Source organism: Scylla paramamosain, chromosome 36, assembly GCF_035594125.1.
Source record: "Scylla paramamosain isolate STU-SP2022 chromosome 36, ASM3559412v1, whole genome shotgun sequence".
Taxonomy (NCBI): Eukaryota; Metazoa; Arthropoda; class Malacostraca; order Decapoda; family Portunidae; genus Scylla; species Scylla paramamosain.
This window is the reverse complement of record NC_087186.1, coordinates 7,557,622-7,574,332: the sequence shown is the minus strand read 5'-3', so window position 1 is coordinate 7,574,332 and position 16,711 is coordinate 7,557,622. Positions and strand designations below refer to the sequence as shown.

The window sequence follows — 16,711 nt, the reverse complement described above, 5'->3', positions numbered from 1 at the left end:
AGAGAGAGAGAGAGAGAGAGAGAGAGAGAGAGAGAGAGAGAGAGAGAGAGAGAGAGAGAGAGAGAGAGAGCGTTTCAACATTTAAACATAATATTTCCACGGGACGGACTGTGTATTTCATAACGGAGTAGGTACATACAGACGTGCGCGGATACATTTTTAATTCAGTATTTTTTGCAGGTGTTCTTATCACTGCCACTGGAATTCATAAAGCATTAACTAGTGCGGTGCGGGGCCTGGCGGGGGGAGGGAGAGGGAGAGAGAGAGAGGGAGAGGGAGAGGGAGAGGGAAGGGAGAGGAAGAGATGACACAGAGATGGGAGGGGATAAGAGCAATCGGACGCATAGAGGGAGGGAGGGAGGGAGGGAGGGAGGGAAAATGAAGGGAAGGAATGAAGGAAGGAATAGAGATGACACACGAAGCGAAGTAAAAGGGAGAGAGAGAGAGAGAGAGAGAGAGAGAAAAGGAAGGAGGGAGTGGAGGGAAGAGAGATGGATGGATGAAGTGAAGGGAACGATGGATGGAGAAGCTGAGTGTAGGAGGGAGGGAGGGAGGGATGGAGGGTGTCGAGGGAAGGAGAGGAGGCGTGGAGTAAAGGAGGGGGGCATGGAGAGATGGAGAGAGGGCGTGGAGGGAGGAAGGAGAGAGCGTGGAGGAAAGGAGATCGTGGAGGGAGGGAAGTAAATCGTGGAGGGCGTGAAGGGAGGAAGGAGATAGTGGAGGGAGGAATGGAGGGAAGGAGAGGAAGGGAGGGCGTGGAGGGAGGGAAGGAGGGCGTAGGGAGAGAGAGGAAGGAGGGAGAGCGTGAAGAGAAGGAGGAAGAGATGGAGGGAGGAAGGAGGAGAGGGCGTAGAGGGATGGATGGAGGAGCGAGAGAGACGTGGAAGGAGGGATGGAGGGCGTGGAGGGAGAGATGGAGGGAGGGAAGGAGATCGTGGGGGAAGGAGGGAGAGGTGGAGGGAGGGGACGTCACCATCTGTCGCAATCACGATGGCGAAGAGGGGGCGGGGCAGCAGCAGCGGCAGGAGGCGACTGACGACCTCCTGACGACGACCATCAACCCACACTGCTGACGAGGCTCTCTCTCTCTCTCTCTCTCTCTCTCTCTCTCTCTCTCTCTCTCTCTCTCTCTCTCTCTCTCTCTCTCTCTCTCTCTGTCTCGCCACTGCAGTCATGCCATAAACAATCTCTTGTTCATCTCCTCCTCTTCCTCACTCTCATTCTCATTCTCCTAAGTTTGCACATTATTCCTCTTTCCTACTTTCTCTTACTCCTTCTCCTCTTCCTCCTCCTCCTCTTACTTTCTCTTCTTTATCCTCCTGTCCTTTCTACCCTCCATCTCAGCATCCTTCTCTCTTTATCTTCTGACCTTCATCTCTTCCTATCTTCTTCCTTTACTTTCCTCTTCCTTCTCATACTTCCTCTTTATCCATCTTTCCTTTCCAGCTTTCATTATATCCTTTTGTTTACCTTCCAGCCTCCTTCTCTTACTGCCTCTGTCCCTATTTTTCTCCCATCCTTCCCTTCCTATTCCCAGCGCTCCTCTTCTCTCCCTCTCCCTCTCCCTCCCCTCTCCCTCTCCAGTGTTCCTGTAAGAGGCTTTATAACCACTACTGCTGAAAAGAATTTGTACGCGACTGGTTTTCTGTAAGACGGGACAGAGAGGGAGGGCAGGAGGGAGAGGAGAGTGAGAGAGAGGAATCACTCTCTTCTCCCTTTCCCATCAAAGTCTCCGCCTGGTCCTCCTCTCACTCTCTTCTCATTCCTCTTCAGTCACGCGTCATACCTCTCTCTCTCTCTCTCTCTCTCTCTCTCTCTCTCTCTCTCCTCTCTCTCTCTCTCTCTCTCTCTCTCTCTCTCAAAGCCTCTCCCGTTGTCTCGTATTTTTAACCCTTTCACTAGACTCTAATCAACCTAGTTTTTTCCATTTCCCTTTACGTATATATATATTTTTTCCGCCTACCCGTGTGTGTGTGTGTGTGTGTGTATGCATCTCTGTGTGTCCAGCCCGGCAACAACAGGAGCGGAAGAGAGAGAAAGAGAAAAGTAACTCGCGGAAAAAAAAAAAAAAAACAAGAAAAATATCCCAGGCGTACCTTTCCCGTAGATTCAACAAAATCCTCCTCCTCCTCCTCCTTCTCCTCCTCCTCCTCCTCCTCCTCCTCCTCGTCGTCGTCGTCGTCGTCGTCAGCGTAACAATGGATTAATATTTTACGAGTCATCATTCCTTCGAGTTTATTTTTTCCTGGCGGGGCGCGGAGTCGTTGCCCGTACAAAGGCGCGCTCTGTATCCTCGCCCATAAATAGAGGCCGTCGCGTATCTGCATCTTCTATAGAATGCACAGTTCGATACTTAGACAAAGGGGGTGCCAGTGTACACGGGAACAATAACAATAATAACACCGATGCATGTCTTTTTTTCCCTCTTTTCAATCTCCGCATTTCTCTCTTTCTCTCTCTCTCTCTCAGCCTTCGAAAAGCCTCATCGTCCCCAGGTTACAATTAAGGTGAGTTTCTAATGCGTCCCAAGGCTCCTATTCATTTACCTGTTCCTACCACCTTTACCTGAGCGTATCCGTGCCTGCGCCTCCTCCTCCGCCCCTCGCGTCCCTCGCTGCGGCTCGGGGACTTTAATTCTCCTAAACGTTTCCTGTGATTCCAGTCTTCTTACGGGCTAATGTTGGGCGATTAATTAACGCTGCAACTAAAGCACCGCCGCAGATTCGCCGCCAGGGACCCGGGACAAAAGGGCGCGGTGTTTATCATTGGTTGTGCACTGTTATTACTACTGTGTTGCTTTACTACTACTAACTGCTACCATCACCGCTACCACTGCTGCTGATACTGTTTATTACTACTGTTGCTACTACCACCATTACTATGACTACTATGTACGTACACCTATTATGAATTGTAAGTCCACCTCTTATTACTACTACTACTACTATTATTACTACTACTACTACTACTATTACTACTACTACTGATACTACTACTACTACTACTACCTATTCCTACTACTACAGCTATTACGAAATTTCAAGTCCTCTTCCTTCTCCTACTACTACTACTACTACTACTACTACTACTAGTATTACTGCTACTAGTATTACTACTACTTCTACTTCTACTACTACTATTACTACTACTACTACTACTACTACTACTGCTACTGCTACTTTTGCACCAACAACGAATTATACCACCAACTACAATCACCACTACTACATATTTCTGCTAATAATAATAATACAACTATCACTAAAACAACATAAGAAAACAACGATTACCACAACTAAAAAGAACATGTACCTTCCAAAAGAACAATTACAACAACGAAAAATATCAACACTAAACACACACGTCTCTTACAACACTTAAATAAATAAAAGTCAGCCAGCCAGACAGCCAGACAGACAGAAAGACATACAAACACACAGACAGGAAGGTAGACAGACAGACAGACAGACAGACAGACAGACAGACAGACAGACAGACAGACAGACAGACTGGATAGCTTGTGCATCATTTATTCCCAGTGTTCCATCGTTAACCGAGACGAGAAAAGTGTTCGTTTAAGTAAGGCGATCCGGCGCGGCAGAGAATCAAGTCCCTCTCATTACTTATTCATTTCATTTTCCCTGCGGAGTTGCGCGTTTTGTGATTCAACAAACACAGCGTTGTTGTTTTTTTTTTCCCGCCCTTTTATTTACGTCAAGCGTGTCATTCTTTCGCGAAGCAGTGAAAATAAGTTAGAGAAATGGGCTAAATGAAAGAGATGAAGGAATGAAGGAATGAGGGAACAGAAAGAAGAGGAGAAAGGAATGGAAGGAGGAAGAGCAGCAGGAGGTGATGAAAGAGATGATGAAAGGCAGAAAGTGATGAAAGAGATGGAGAGAATGAAAGCGAATAGGGGAAACAGGATAAATGGAAGAGGAAGGCCAGAGGAACAACAGAAGAGAGAGGAGGGAGCCAGTGAAGGGGAAGAGAGTTAGGGAGTGATGAGAGAGATGGAGGAGATGCAAAGTAAGGAGTGTGAGAGTGTGGGGAGAGTGAAGGAATAAGAAAAAATGGGAGAGAAAGGAATGGCCAGAAGGAAGAGGAGAATGCGAGGAAGGGGGAAGAAAGGACCAAGAGGAGGAGGGAGAGAAGAGAGTAGAAGATGAAAGGAGGAAGGGGAAAATGCGGAGAGGATGAAAGTGCATGGAGAAAGGAGGGAAGGGAAGGGAAGGAAAGAGTGGTAGGAGGAGGAGGACGAGGAGGAGGAGGAGGAGGAGGTACTACACGCCTCGACAGAAACAAGTCATGTCTGCATCTTATCTGCCCCGGCCAAAGCTTCCTGCTGCTCCTCGCTCAGAAAAACGCGTCGCTGTGAATTGAATGGAAACGCTCAGAATCTTGTGACAGGAGAAGGGACGACAACACCACGACCCTGCGTCCCTTCCACCTCCCCCCTCCCCTGCAACACGGCTCATGGGGGGTGGAGGGGGGGGAAGGGACGGAGGGAATTTCTATCTGTAGTGTAGTGTCTTCAACTCGCTCAGTTCATTGTAAAGTCGCTCTCACCATCATTATTGTCAAAAGTACATTCACGGCTACAACCACGAGTACTCTTAGCACCGCCCCGCTCAGCCCCGTCGCCCTAACAACGTCTCCTTCGCTCACTCCGCCCCCTATATGCTGACAAGAAAACGGCCCCCGGGAACGCCCCCAGCGTGTACCTCACCGCCTCGCATGCAGGCGTGTTGCGGGAAGTCCTCGCCGTGCTGCAGAACGTGCCTTCCTCAACGTAAAAATATCTCGCCATCCACTGAATCTTCTCTCCCGCCTCTCTCTCTCTCTCTCTCTCTCTCTCTATCTCTCTCTCTCTCTCTCTCTCTCTTCCTTGAGCTCTTGCACCAGAAATCCCGCCTCAAACTTGGCCAGTTTTCTCACTCTTCTCCTCCTCGAGTATTTTATCTCAGCCGGGGTGTGGGGTGGGAGAGTAACGCGGCGGACAGGAGGAGGAGGGACAGCGGTAGGAGGGGGGAGGAAGGACGGGACTTGTCCTTCCTGGCGCGAGGAAACTTGGCCTCACTCGGGTGATTTTGGCCACAATTTGGTTAGGAATTAGTTGGCGCTTGGAGTGTGTCAGGGAAGAGCGGGAACACCGCCCCGCCGCAGCGCCGCCACGCCGCGGCGACGCTTGGCCTCGCCCCGGCGTTCCGGATTCCGGGCCGCCGTCACCAGTCCTTCCGCTCGAACCAAATCAAATCAGGAGGACACGCGCCGTGATACTGGCGATTATCCAAGTGTGCCGGCCAAGACTTTGCGGCAAAAACTCCGCGTCAGGCCACAGTGACCCTCCTACACAGGGGTCGCGGGGCAACGGCGGCACCCACACTGGGCCTCGAGGCACTAACAAAGTGGTTTTGTTATCAAGAGCAAAGATCTGATGCGGTGAACGTCGCTGTAATGTTTTTGTATCTTCCTTGAGGGGATCTGGCCGAGCTCCCCACCAACTTTTGTGTCTTTTGTTGCCTTGACGTGTCCCGCTGTAGTACAAGTTTCCAGCGCGACTGGCGGGGCGCCAAGTGCCTGTGGGGGACCGGGCGGCGGGCGGGCCTCGTGCCCTTTGTGTCGGCGCAGCAGGGAGGCGGCGAGGCCACTATGAGGCTCCTTTGACGGTGTTGTTTTGGTCCTCAAGCACCGCCGGCCTCGGTACCCGAGATGGAAGGGCCGGGCCTTCGCGGGAGGAGACAAAATATGGATCGTTGAGTATTACTTTTTTGGGTCACTTCCGTGGAGGTGGCGTGTCCCGCACCGTGGAGGCAAGATGAGTCACTGATGAGTCTGAGATCTGTACGTCCTCATTACGCATAAATTAAACAGTGAACGAGCAAGGGAATCACCAACCACCATCCGGCCAATCTCTCACAGTCTGTTGATGCAAAGCCTCCCCCGCCATCACGTCGTCCACATTCGCTGCCCAGGCCTGTCTCTAACACAATGACAGGTGCGTGCAAAAGATGTACAATGTCAAGAAAAAGCCAACCCTGTCTATCCTATCGCTAATTTCTCCTAAAGACGAAAAAATGAGACGTGAGAGTGGAAAACGTCCTTTTGCCGAGTCCCCCGCGGCACCTCCTTACGATGACACGCCGGGAGAGGGAGGTAATGGTGACTTGTGTTATGCTGAGTGGCGGTGAGGGCGGCGGGATAGGGGTGCGGGAGGGGGACATGGGGGACGCGGGGACTTAAAATGAGGGTGAAAGATACAAGGCCCATTACCGGAGTTTCCTGGGCTACTTAGAGGCGTCCAGTTGCCGCGGAGGACTCGGTGCCGCCCTGTCTGCCGCGGCGTCCGAGGAGGAGGCGGGAGTGGGTCAGAACAAAGGTCTTCTCGCCTGCCACCTCGCCAAGACGGACGACCCATCCCCTTCATCCCCAATGTCTTCTTCCCGCTGCTGCTGACCCGCAGGTGAGGCATTACGCGCCGCCCAGAGACCTCCACGAAATAGGAGAACCTTGCCGGCTGCCGTGGGTCGCCGCCTCAAGGGGGGACGCTGCGCACCGCCCTTCACCTTAACCCGACGACACGGGGACAAGGGGACGGGGGGGACAGCAGGGCCAGTTAGTGACGAAGGGGAGAGTGGAGGAGGAGGGTGACTCAGAGTTAATTTCTTCACAAAATAACCTTCCTCCTCCTCCTCCTCCTCTTCCTCTTTCTCCTCCTCCTCCTCATTATCAGAATCCTGCATGATTTTTTAAAATAAATATCAGTCCAAAGCACTCGTGTCTTCATGGCAAGAGCTCGTCCGGGAGAAACCTGCGACGCTTATCTTGATTTGTTAAATAAATACAAGACACAGTTCTCGCCTCGACTCCGGATTTAACAGAGTGTAAAGCGAGAACTGCGTTAACTGGATCGACACACACGGCGGGGCGAGGGTTCCTGCCTGGGCCGCGTCAGGAAGCCGGATAGCATGAGGTGTCCGGAATGGGGAAGGGTGACTGAGACGGGGTGAGGGCGGGGTGAGGGAGGAGTGTGGGAGGCCTGGACAGCGGCCGCGGAACAGCCTCCCCCTCGCATGAATCAGGCACGGGCTGGGAGGAACACATGCGAACAAGGTTTAGCGTCCATTAATCACTACCGAGGTGGGATAATGGTGGTTGTGGCGGCCGTGCCTCACTCTCCCTTCACGACAGCGGCGGGGAGCGGCGGCACCCTCACCCTCCTGACTTCTTCCCGCAACACCCCCCCCTACATCTCCCCGCAACACCCCCCCCCTACATCTCCCTTCCTCAATATTCCTCCTACCATGACTCCACACGTGTCCCTGCTCCACGCCCTCTCCTGCAGTCCTTCCCGGCGCATCCTGATCAATAACAAGTACTAAACCTCGTGTCTTTGTCCTGTCACCCTGGACGCGAGACAAGGGACGCGAGCACTTCCCCTTAAGAGGCAAACGCCGTGTTCGCGAGACACGTACAGCGGAGAGCCTCTCAGCAGCACCCGCCGCAGCCTCTCCTCGTATGCTCGTGTCGTGTCGGGGTTACAAGCGCGGCAGCTGCAGTTAGGGAGGCGGCCAAGCACGGGAGAAGAGGCGGCTCGGGGTGGCTGGCGTCCCCTTACGCTATATTGAAGGAGAGGCCGGTGTAAGCTAGAGGGAAAAGGGGGGGTAAAAGTACGCTATTTGTATTCCCCTGCGAGGCTCCACCTGCGTCCTGGCGAGGTGGGATGACTCTGCGGCAGTCTATATGTAAATACTCCTTACGGCTCCCTCCTGCAGCCACTTCCCTGCCTCCTGCACTCCTCCCCTCCCGCTCCCCAGCCCACCACTCCACCCTCTAGCCTTAATCTCTGCCAGCGTGCTCGCCTGCCGCCGCCCAGCACGCCTAACACGCCCACCACAACATCGCCGCCCATCGACACGCTACCCACGCCGCCTTGCCTTTCAAACACCTAAGGACTCCCCCCAACAGCGCCTCTTCGATACACAAAAGACTCCCAAACGTTTACTGTGACGCGTTATGGAGTCCTACGCCCCGCCCCACCCCCTAGACTCCCTCTTCTGCGCCAGGTGTGAAGGATATCAGACGGCCGAGGGTGCGCTGGTGTCAGGTGGTGTGGGAGTGGTCAGTGGGCGTCAGGGTAACAGATGGTGTTTGTACCTTTGTCCACCTGGCGAGGGAGGTACGGAAAGGACGGGAAGAAGAAGGGAAATAGGGGATCAGGAATGGGAGGGAAGGCTAAGGAAACTGCTGGTGGAAGGGAAGGAAGAGATGGATGGATAAGAAGAGGAAAGGAGGTAGAGGTTAAGGAGATGCAAGAAGGAAATTAGGAATACGAATTGATTTTGATATAAGCAGGAAAGGAGGTGGAGGGAAAGGGAGAAAAGGAGGGGAAAAAAGTAAGAAAAGTAAGAGGAGGAGGGGGAGTCGAGTCGTGAGAGAGGAAAAGGGAGTAGAAAAACTAAGACGTAGAATTAATAAGAAGGGAAGGAGTGAATAGAATAAGGGATAGAGGAGAAAAGTGAAAGCGACGAAAGGAGAGAAGCAGAAGGAATAGGAATAAGAGAGGAATAGGAGGAATAGGAAGGAATAGGAGAGGAAGTGAGAGCTTAAGGAGAAGATGCAGGAGAACCCGAGTCTTCCCCTCCCTTCTCTTCTCTCTCTCTCTCTCTCTCTCTCTTCTTCCTCCTTCTCCCACCTTCCTCCCTCCTGCCTCACACCTTCTAAGATTAATGGCCCCAGCTGTACACTAGAGGGTTCTCCGCCCCCCTCTCTCCCCTCCTCTCCCTTCCACTCTCCCTCTCTCATCCACCTTTCTTCCTTTCTTCCCTCACACACAAACACCCGCACATGGCTTTACTTGCTGCCTACCTCCACACACACACACACACACACACACACACACTCACACAACAGGGAATCCAGTGACACTTTTAAATAAGCTTGTATAGAATCTCGGTCGTAAATTTTAGCGGCAATGAGAAAATGTTTAGTTAGGCGATCGAAATCTCCAGAATGAGCAATAAAGACAGTCCCGGGAGTTTTATAAATATCTGCAGGTGTCAGTTTGGGTTTAGCGGCGTAAATTAAAGGTGGGATAAATAGAGAGAGGAAGCAACCGCAGCGATAAATATTGTGGGTGAGAGAGAGAGAGAGAGAGAGAGAGAGAGAGAGAGAGAGAGAGAGAGAGAGAGAGAGAGAGAGAGAGAGAGAGAGAGAGAGAGAGAGAGAGAGAGAGAGAGAGAGAGAGAGAGAGAGAGAGATAAACAGACAAAAAGACAGATAAACCGACAGGCACAGACACAAAATATACAAAAAAGCTTCAAATTAAGGAACGATAATAAAGTAAACCTTGCAGAAAAGAAAGAAAAACACAATATTACCACGACGACAATTTAAGTAACTCGTTTAAAGCAACAAAATATAAAGATACATTATTTCCTTGTGACTCATCTCCCACCTCTCCCTCTCCCTTTCCCTCTCCCTCTCCCTCTCTCTCACAAAAATCCCTTCCTGCGAGTTTATTCAAAGGACGCTTTACTTTAGTCCCCCCAAACCGTGGCATCATGAGAATACATTTTCTTTCCCTTGGGGCCTCGAGAGAGAGAGAGAGAGAGAGAGAGAGAGAGAGAGAGAGAGAGAGAGAGAGAGAGAGAGAGAGAGAGAGAGAGAGAGACGGGGGGTAGGAGGAAGGGGGGGTAGTCTCAGCTCCTAGATCGCCTAACAGAGGGTTTAAATAGCTTATATTGGAGAGTTCGATTCTTTAGTGTCGATGCCAGAACCTGATACCATCTCACCTGAACAAAGCCTCTCCTTTTTCCCTCCCTCTCTCTCTCTCTCCTCTCTCTCTCTCTCTCTCTCTCTCTCTCTCTCTCTCTCTCTTTCTCTCTTCTTTCCCCTCGCCTCTCTCTCCACCCGACTGTAGTTTTTTTGCCGCCTCTATTTTATCCAGTGCGGGGAGGAGGATCGAGGAGAGAGAGAGAGAGAGAGAGAGAGAGAGAGAGAGAGAGAGAGAGAGAGAGAGAGAGAGAGAGAGAGAGAGAGAGAGAGAGAGAGAGAGAGAGAGAGAGAGAAAGCGGTGCAAGAGGTAGAAGCTTCTCACTGGAGAGGAGGAGGAGGAGGAGGAGGAGGAGCAGGAGACTTTCAGGAGTTGGAGCAGCGAGGGTGTTGGGGGTGAGAGGATATAAAAAGGAGATATGTTGACTGGGAGAACAAAAATGGAGGATTGGGAGGACTTGCGAGCCAGTTAAAATGGGTTAGGGAGGGTTTGGGAACGGTAAAAGACGTCAGGTAAACAAAAAAAAAAAAGAAAAAAAAAAGTAAATAATACGCCTACAGAGGCCTAGAACGGAGTTAGAAGAGGCACGTAGATTAAATGGATCTAGAAAAAACCAAGGAGTGACTCTGAATACTAAAATATGGTAATAATTACTTGAGAAAGACTTAGGAAATAACTTTAGTATGTCGACAAAGGCCTGAAGGGGGAGTAACAAGAGGCCTAGTTATGAAGAAATTAATCTGGAAGAGACGTGAATGGACTCTGAGAATAAAAATATGTTAATGAACGCTTAGGGAAGATTAAAACACTGTGAGGGAAGGTAAGAGATCCTTGGGTTAGTTAAAAGTAAAGTAAAAGTAATGATAACATCTGGAAAAACACTCGAGTGGTCTAATGAACGATATGAGACTGTAAAAAACGGATGGGATGGATTCTGAGAGGCACGAGGAGGCTTGGAGAATTAGTAAATGAGAAGAAAGATTAGAACGACAGAATAATTAGAGAAGACTTGGAAGAAACTGATAAGCAACAATAAATGGTAATAATACTGAGTTTTGAAGGGCACAGAAGAGCAAAGGCACCCCGTAGTTATAGTTAAGGGATAGAAAGCTGAAAATGACAAAATGATTAGAAGACTTTTGAAAGAAACTGATACGAAACAATGAGAAAGAAAGACAGAGATAAAAAAGAAGACCAAAGAATTTAATAAAACTAAGGATCTGATAAGAAACCACGAGTGACGAAACGAAACAATTAGATTAACGATTTTTGAAAGAAACTCATACGAAACAATGAGAGAGAGAAAAAAAAAAAACAGATTAAAAAGGAAAACAAAGAATCTAATAAAACTAAGAATGCAATAAGGAACCACTAATCAGGTGACAAAACGAACCATATCATATTGAAGATAAACTAATAAGAAAATATGATAGGCGTATAAGTTCCAAATGGGGGTTACATAGACGTCTGGAAGTAAGGCTTTTTGACGAATGGAAGGATCTGGAGAGGGTCTGGAAAAAGGGATGGGTGGAAATACTCAGATCCTGAAAAACTTAGTGGGCTGGAAATTGGAGTAGATGAAAACACTCCCGTTCTGGAAAACTTAAAGTGGACTGGAAATGAGGTGGATGGCAACACTTGGGTCCTGGGAAACTAGAAGAAAGCTGCAAAAGAGTGTGGATGGGAACACTCAGGCACTGCAAAATTGGAGGGAGACCGGAAAGGCGTGAATGAGAACACTTCAGTCCTGGAAAACTTGCAAAGGGGACCGGAAAAAAAAAAAAGGTGAATGAGAGCAATGGAGTCCTGGAAAAGTGAAGGATGGGAACACTGGGATCAGGAAAATTTAAAGTGGGCTGGAAATGGGATGGACAGGAACACTCAGGCACTGGAAAACTTGGAAAAGTTGGAAAAAGGGCGGATGAGAAAACAAGGCTCTGGAAAAGTGAAGGGTGAGAGCACTGGGATCTGGAAAACTTTTATGGGACTGGAAAGCGTGGACAGGAACACACAGGTACTGGAAGACTTGATAAGGACTGGAAAAGGGTAGATGAAACCACTTTGAGAACCGGAAAGGGACTGAAAAAGAGGAATACGGAACACTTAGATACTGGAAAACTTGAAGAAGGCTGGAAAAAAAAGTAACTGGGACACTCAGGTACTGGAAAACTTGCAGGGTTGGCAGGGGATAAGGAAAGTTTGGAAGCCTCCAGTAAGTATTGCGGGGTGCAGTCCGTCGAGGCTTTGGGAACTCCGCGCCTCCTGGGAGTGTGAGGGTGAACGATTTCTGTCTGTAAATACCCACCCGTCACTACCCACTATTTTATCTCCATCGTGTCTGTCCTGTGTGTCTGTGTATCTGCCTGTCCTCTAGTTGTAAAAATCGGTCACTTCTCTCACTATTTTATCTCGTACGGCCATCTCTCTCTCTCTCTCTCTCCTCTCTCTCTCTCTCTCTCTCTCTCTCTCTCTCTCTCTCTCTCTCTCTCTCTCTCCGTTACCTGGCGTGGCCCTCCTCCCTTTTTCCCATGTTATGGCGCCCACCGATCCATCTCCGGGCGCCCAGACACCGCTCATCATCCGCCATTGAGGATAACACTCCTAAACGCCCCTTATACATCCATCCTACAACGCATAAAAAAAGGTCCTACACCCACGCCCTCCCTCGGCAACGCTGGACCGTACCCGCAGGACCCCGAGGGCGTGATGGCTATCGTCCCTCCGTCGTGTCCTCGCCCACTACGCTGACACCACCACACCTGCGACACACCCACACACACCTGAACGCCTCCCACATCTCCACACCCTTGTACAGGTGTAGATATTTAGGGTCCGTATTCCCAAATGCTTCAACGCCTTACCTTGGAAAGACTGCCAGGATTTAGTGGAAGTTATTTGTAGATTTGTAGATTTTATGATCCTAGTGATATGTCAACTAGGTCTCTGCGCCATGAGTGATAGCAAACACCAGTGAAAATCTGATCATCTCTGACCTTTGAAAGCAGTGAGTGAAAGGACATGTTTTAGAATACAGAGTGGGATCCTTTCATATAATCTTCCATAAAACCCGACTATTATAATCATCTCTGACCTTTGAAAACAGTGAACGAGAGGAGAGTGCTTCAGAATACAGGCGTGGAACCCTTCAATTTAATCTTCACCTTTTTTTTTTCTTTTCTTTTTCTTTTTTTAACCTTGTCCTTTCGAGTGAAAAAATAAGCGACATCGGATTTTTTGTTCGTGTATTTTTATCGTGAGTTGTAAGTCCCCTTGTGTCCCAGTGTCCGCTTGTCAGGTGTCCGGCGTGAGGGATGGGCGACAGGAGAGCTGTTTGGAGTGTTCTAGTCCATACCTGGGTAAGATTAGCTCAGATTTACTTGGTGTGCCCTTAACTCCCTTTGTGCCTCGAGCCTCACCTGACGGGCCACTTGCCCGCAGGTGAATGGAAGGGGAAATAATCTGAGGTAAAAGTTGGAGGTGGGGAAAAAAAAAGGTTACTAAACCCTATAGAAAATGGAAGGGTAAATTCCAAGAAAACGTAAAGCAGGATTAAAGTTAACGGAAAGAAAAAAAGTTCACTAAATTCTAAAGGAAATGGAAGATAGAACGCAACATAAAATGAACAAGAGGATTAAAAGTAAAAGAGGGATTTTTTCTAAACTCCAAAGGAAAGAGATGTTAAAAAAATACGCATGGAAATGGACACAGGAAAGAGAGAAAAGTAAAAAAATCTTCTAAACCTTGAAGATAAGGCTGTACAAAAAAATGTACAAAAGGATTAAAAGTAACGATTTTCTTTCTAAACTCTAAAAAATATGGAAAATATGGAAAAAATTAAATAAAGGACTATGAAGAAAACAAACACCATTAAAAACTAAACAAAACATGAAGGAAAGCAATCCTCTAAGAAAAAAAAAGGAAAACAAAACAAAACAACGCAAAGAAAATGTACTACACACCAACTAAAAAAAAAAAAAAAATAAATAAATAAAACAACGAAGAAAACGGACACCACGATTCAAAACATGAAGCAGAAAGGAAAAAAAATCCCCTAAACTCTAAAGAAAATGGAAAATAATGAAAGAACAACGTAAAGAAAATGTACTGCACGCTAACTAAAATTAAAAAAAAAAGGGAGGAGGCAAAACGTGATGCAAATTTTATACAGAAGACAAGGACAGATGAACACAAAGCGAGAATGCAGGAGGGTAAATCCTTCCCTCATCATTATTCACCGCTGTGTTTTTTTAGCATAAATAGAAAACAGCAAAACATCGTAAAAGGAAAGTTAATTTTAAAACTTTCAGGCAAGAGAGAGAGAGAGAGAGAGAGAGAGAGAGAGAGAGAGAGAGAGAGAGAGAGGAGAGAGAGAGAGAGAGAGAGAGAGAGAGAGAGGTAATGGAAAACGTAAAAGCAACAACTTTCCGAACTTCATGCAAGACGAAAATGAAAAACAAAATAAAGAAACTAATGAACTATGAACGATAACTCACGAAAAAAAAAATAATAAAATAAATAAAGAAACACATACAAAACGAAACAAAACAACGAAACACGAAACTTCACGACACGAAAAGAATAAAGATAAAGAAGAAAATAAACTAACAACAGCGAAACTTCCTGTAAGACGAAACAAGGGAAGAAATGAACACCGAAATTAAAGGAAAACATGAAACACAAAAAGAAGGTGCACATAAAAACAAACACACAAACTTATAAAACAGGTGCGAAAGAGAGAGAAAAAAACTTTGAGTAAAACGAAACGGAAGGAATAAGGATATAACGAAATAATGAAACGGAAAAAAAAAAATCACTGAGACATAAAAAGAATTGTAAAAAGAATAAAAAAAATGAAAATAAAGAAAATAAAAAAATTACACAAAATGACAAAGAAAAATGACAAGAAGAAAAATAATAAACTAGCATTACATAAAAAGGAAAACACGGCAAATTTCCAAACACCAAACTCAAGGGAAGGGAATAAAAGTGAAAACGGAAGCTCAGGTGTAACACAGGTGAACAAAACACGGATCCTACGAGGCGCGGCTGCAGGTGTGAGCCTCATTAGCGCCCGACGACCAGGTGCTTCCCGCCTAAACGTAAGACGACCTTCCCGGCCACCTGATCCCTCCTTCCCACCTCATTCCCGCCCACTCCCTCTCTTCCACTTCCTCCCCCACACCCGCCTTTCCCCTCACTCAACAACGAGGGAGGGTAATTGTGAGGCGCCTGATGAGGGAAGGGAGAGGCAGGTGAGGTGAGAGGCATGTGAGAAGAAGGTGCAAGGTGATTACTGCCTTAAACTTCCTTCTCTCCTCCTCCTCCTCCTCCTCCTCTCACTGCCTACTTGCCTATCTGAATGACTCAAGTACACGCGCACACACACACCACACACACACACACACACACACACACACACACACACACACACACACACACACACACACACACACCACACACAATGTACGTTCCTTTTATGCAAGTACCCCCCCTCCCTGACTTCCCCTCAAATATGGTTTTACAAGAAGGCAACGCGCGCGCACACACACACACACCAGACACACACACACACACACACACACACACCACACACACACACACACACACACACACACACACACACACACACACACACTAATCCCATATAAATAAATAAATAAAAAATAAAAAAAACACGATGCCAATAAATCATTAAGCATGAGTCTAAAGATTAAAATAAAACAAGCATGTACCTCATTTAATCCCTGCAATTAATCATCAGCTGCTCCCGCCCTCGCTTGTTCTCGGCTCGTGGATATTGAAAAACGGGGCTGGGGGAGGGGGAGGGAGAGGGGAAAGAGGAGAAAGAGGGGAAAGGGGGAAGTAGAGGGCCAGACATGAGTAAAATAAAAGTAAGAACAGAGGAATGTCGGAGGCTGATTTTGGGGTGAATGTGCCTCTCTCTCTCTCTCCTCTCTCTCTCTCTCTCTCCTCTCTCTCTCTCTCTCTCTCTCTCTCTCTCTCTCTCTCTCTCGCGTGTTTACCTGCCTTCCCTGTCTCCACCGCCGCCAACACCATTTTAGCCGTGATCCGAGGCTGCAGTGTTGGTCTTCTTTATTACCTCCCAAAGTCTTGTCACGATCTCCCTCCTCCTCCTCTTCCTCCTCCTACTCTTCCCTCCCTCACCTGCCCCCAATTACCTCTCCTTCCTTCTCTACACCATCCACTCCACTCCCTCTTCTTTCCACATTTTCTCCCTCCCTCCTTCTCTTCTTTCAATTCCTCTTCTACTTCTTTGCTTCTCCTTTCTATTACCATCATCCTCATTTCTTTTCCTCTTTTATATCTATATTCCTCCTCTCCCTCTCCTTTCTTCCATTTTCTCCTATTCTACCTATTTTTTTTCTTTTTTTCTTCACTCTCCGTCTACCTCCGACCTTCTCTTCTTCCGCCTCCACATTTCTCTCCCTCCTGCCTTTCCTCCCTCGTGGTTCTCGACATAAGAGCCCCCCTTTGTTCGAATCCCTCGGCGTCCTGTGCCTCCCTTTAGCTCTGTCTCCCTTGGAAAATGGAGAGAGAGAGAAAAAAAATAGCGACCTGGCGTGATTTTTTTTTTTCTTCTCCCTTGGCGTTTTAAAGTTCCGTGTTATTTATTTTTCAAGGTCGAGTTTATAAATGGACCTGCCATTTTGCTTTTTTTTCTTGGGGGAGAGAGGGGATGTAGAGAGCGAGGGGAGAAGGTAAGGTCATCAATTTTTGTATTCTTCGTGCCGTGTTTTAGTTTCTTATCTTGCTTTATTTCCATATTTTTTTTAATCCTTTGTGTTATGGAATTCTTGTTTCTTAATGTATTCCCTTGTTTTCCTTCTCCAGCTTTTTTTGTATTCATTTGTTTTCGTTCTCCAGCACATTTTCCTAAATAACTTTACTAAACCTGAACTTTACTAGTAGAACCAAAAT

The 16,711-nt window shown here is 47.7% G+C and overlaps 1 protein-coding gene across 1 annotated transcript in view; it reads right to left on the bottom strand.

Annotated features, from left to right (window-relative positions):
• LOC135090802 (roundabout homolog 2-like) overlaps positions 1 to 6,221 on the bottom strand; it is a 40,709-nt gene extending 34,488 nt beyond the window's left edge. Inside the window, exons 1-3 of the mRNA XM_063987868.1 lie at positions 6,132 to 6,221; positions 5,918 to 5,980; positions 5,403 to 5,724 (exon numbers count right to left, since the gene is read on the bottom strand). Coding sequence (XP_063843938.1) covers positions 5,403 to 5,724; positions 5,918 to 5,980; positions 6,132 to 6,221 — 475 coding nt within the window. The remainder of the gene's footprint in view (positions 1 to 5,402; positions 5,725 to 5,917; positions 5,981 to 6,131) is intronic.
• Positions 6,222 to 16,711: the final 10,490 nt, after the last annotated feature.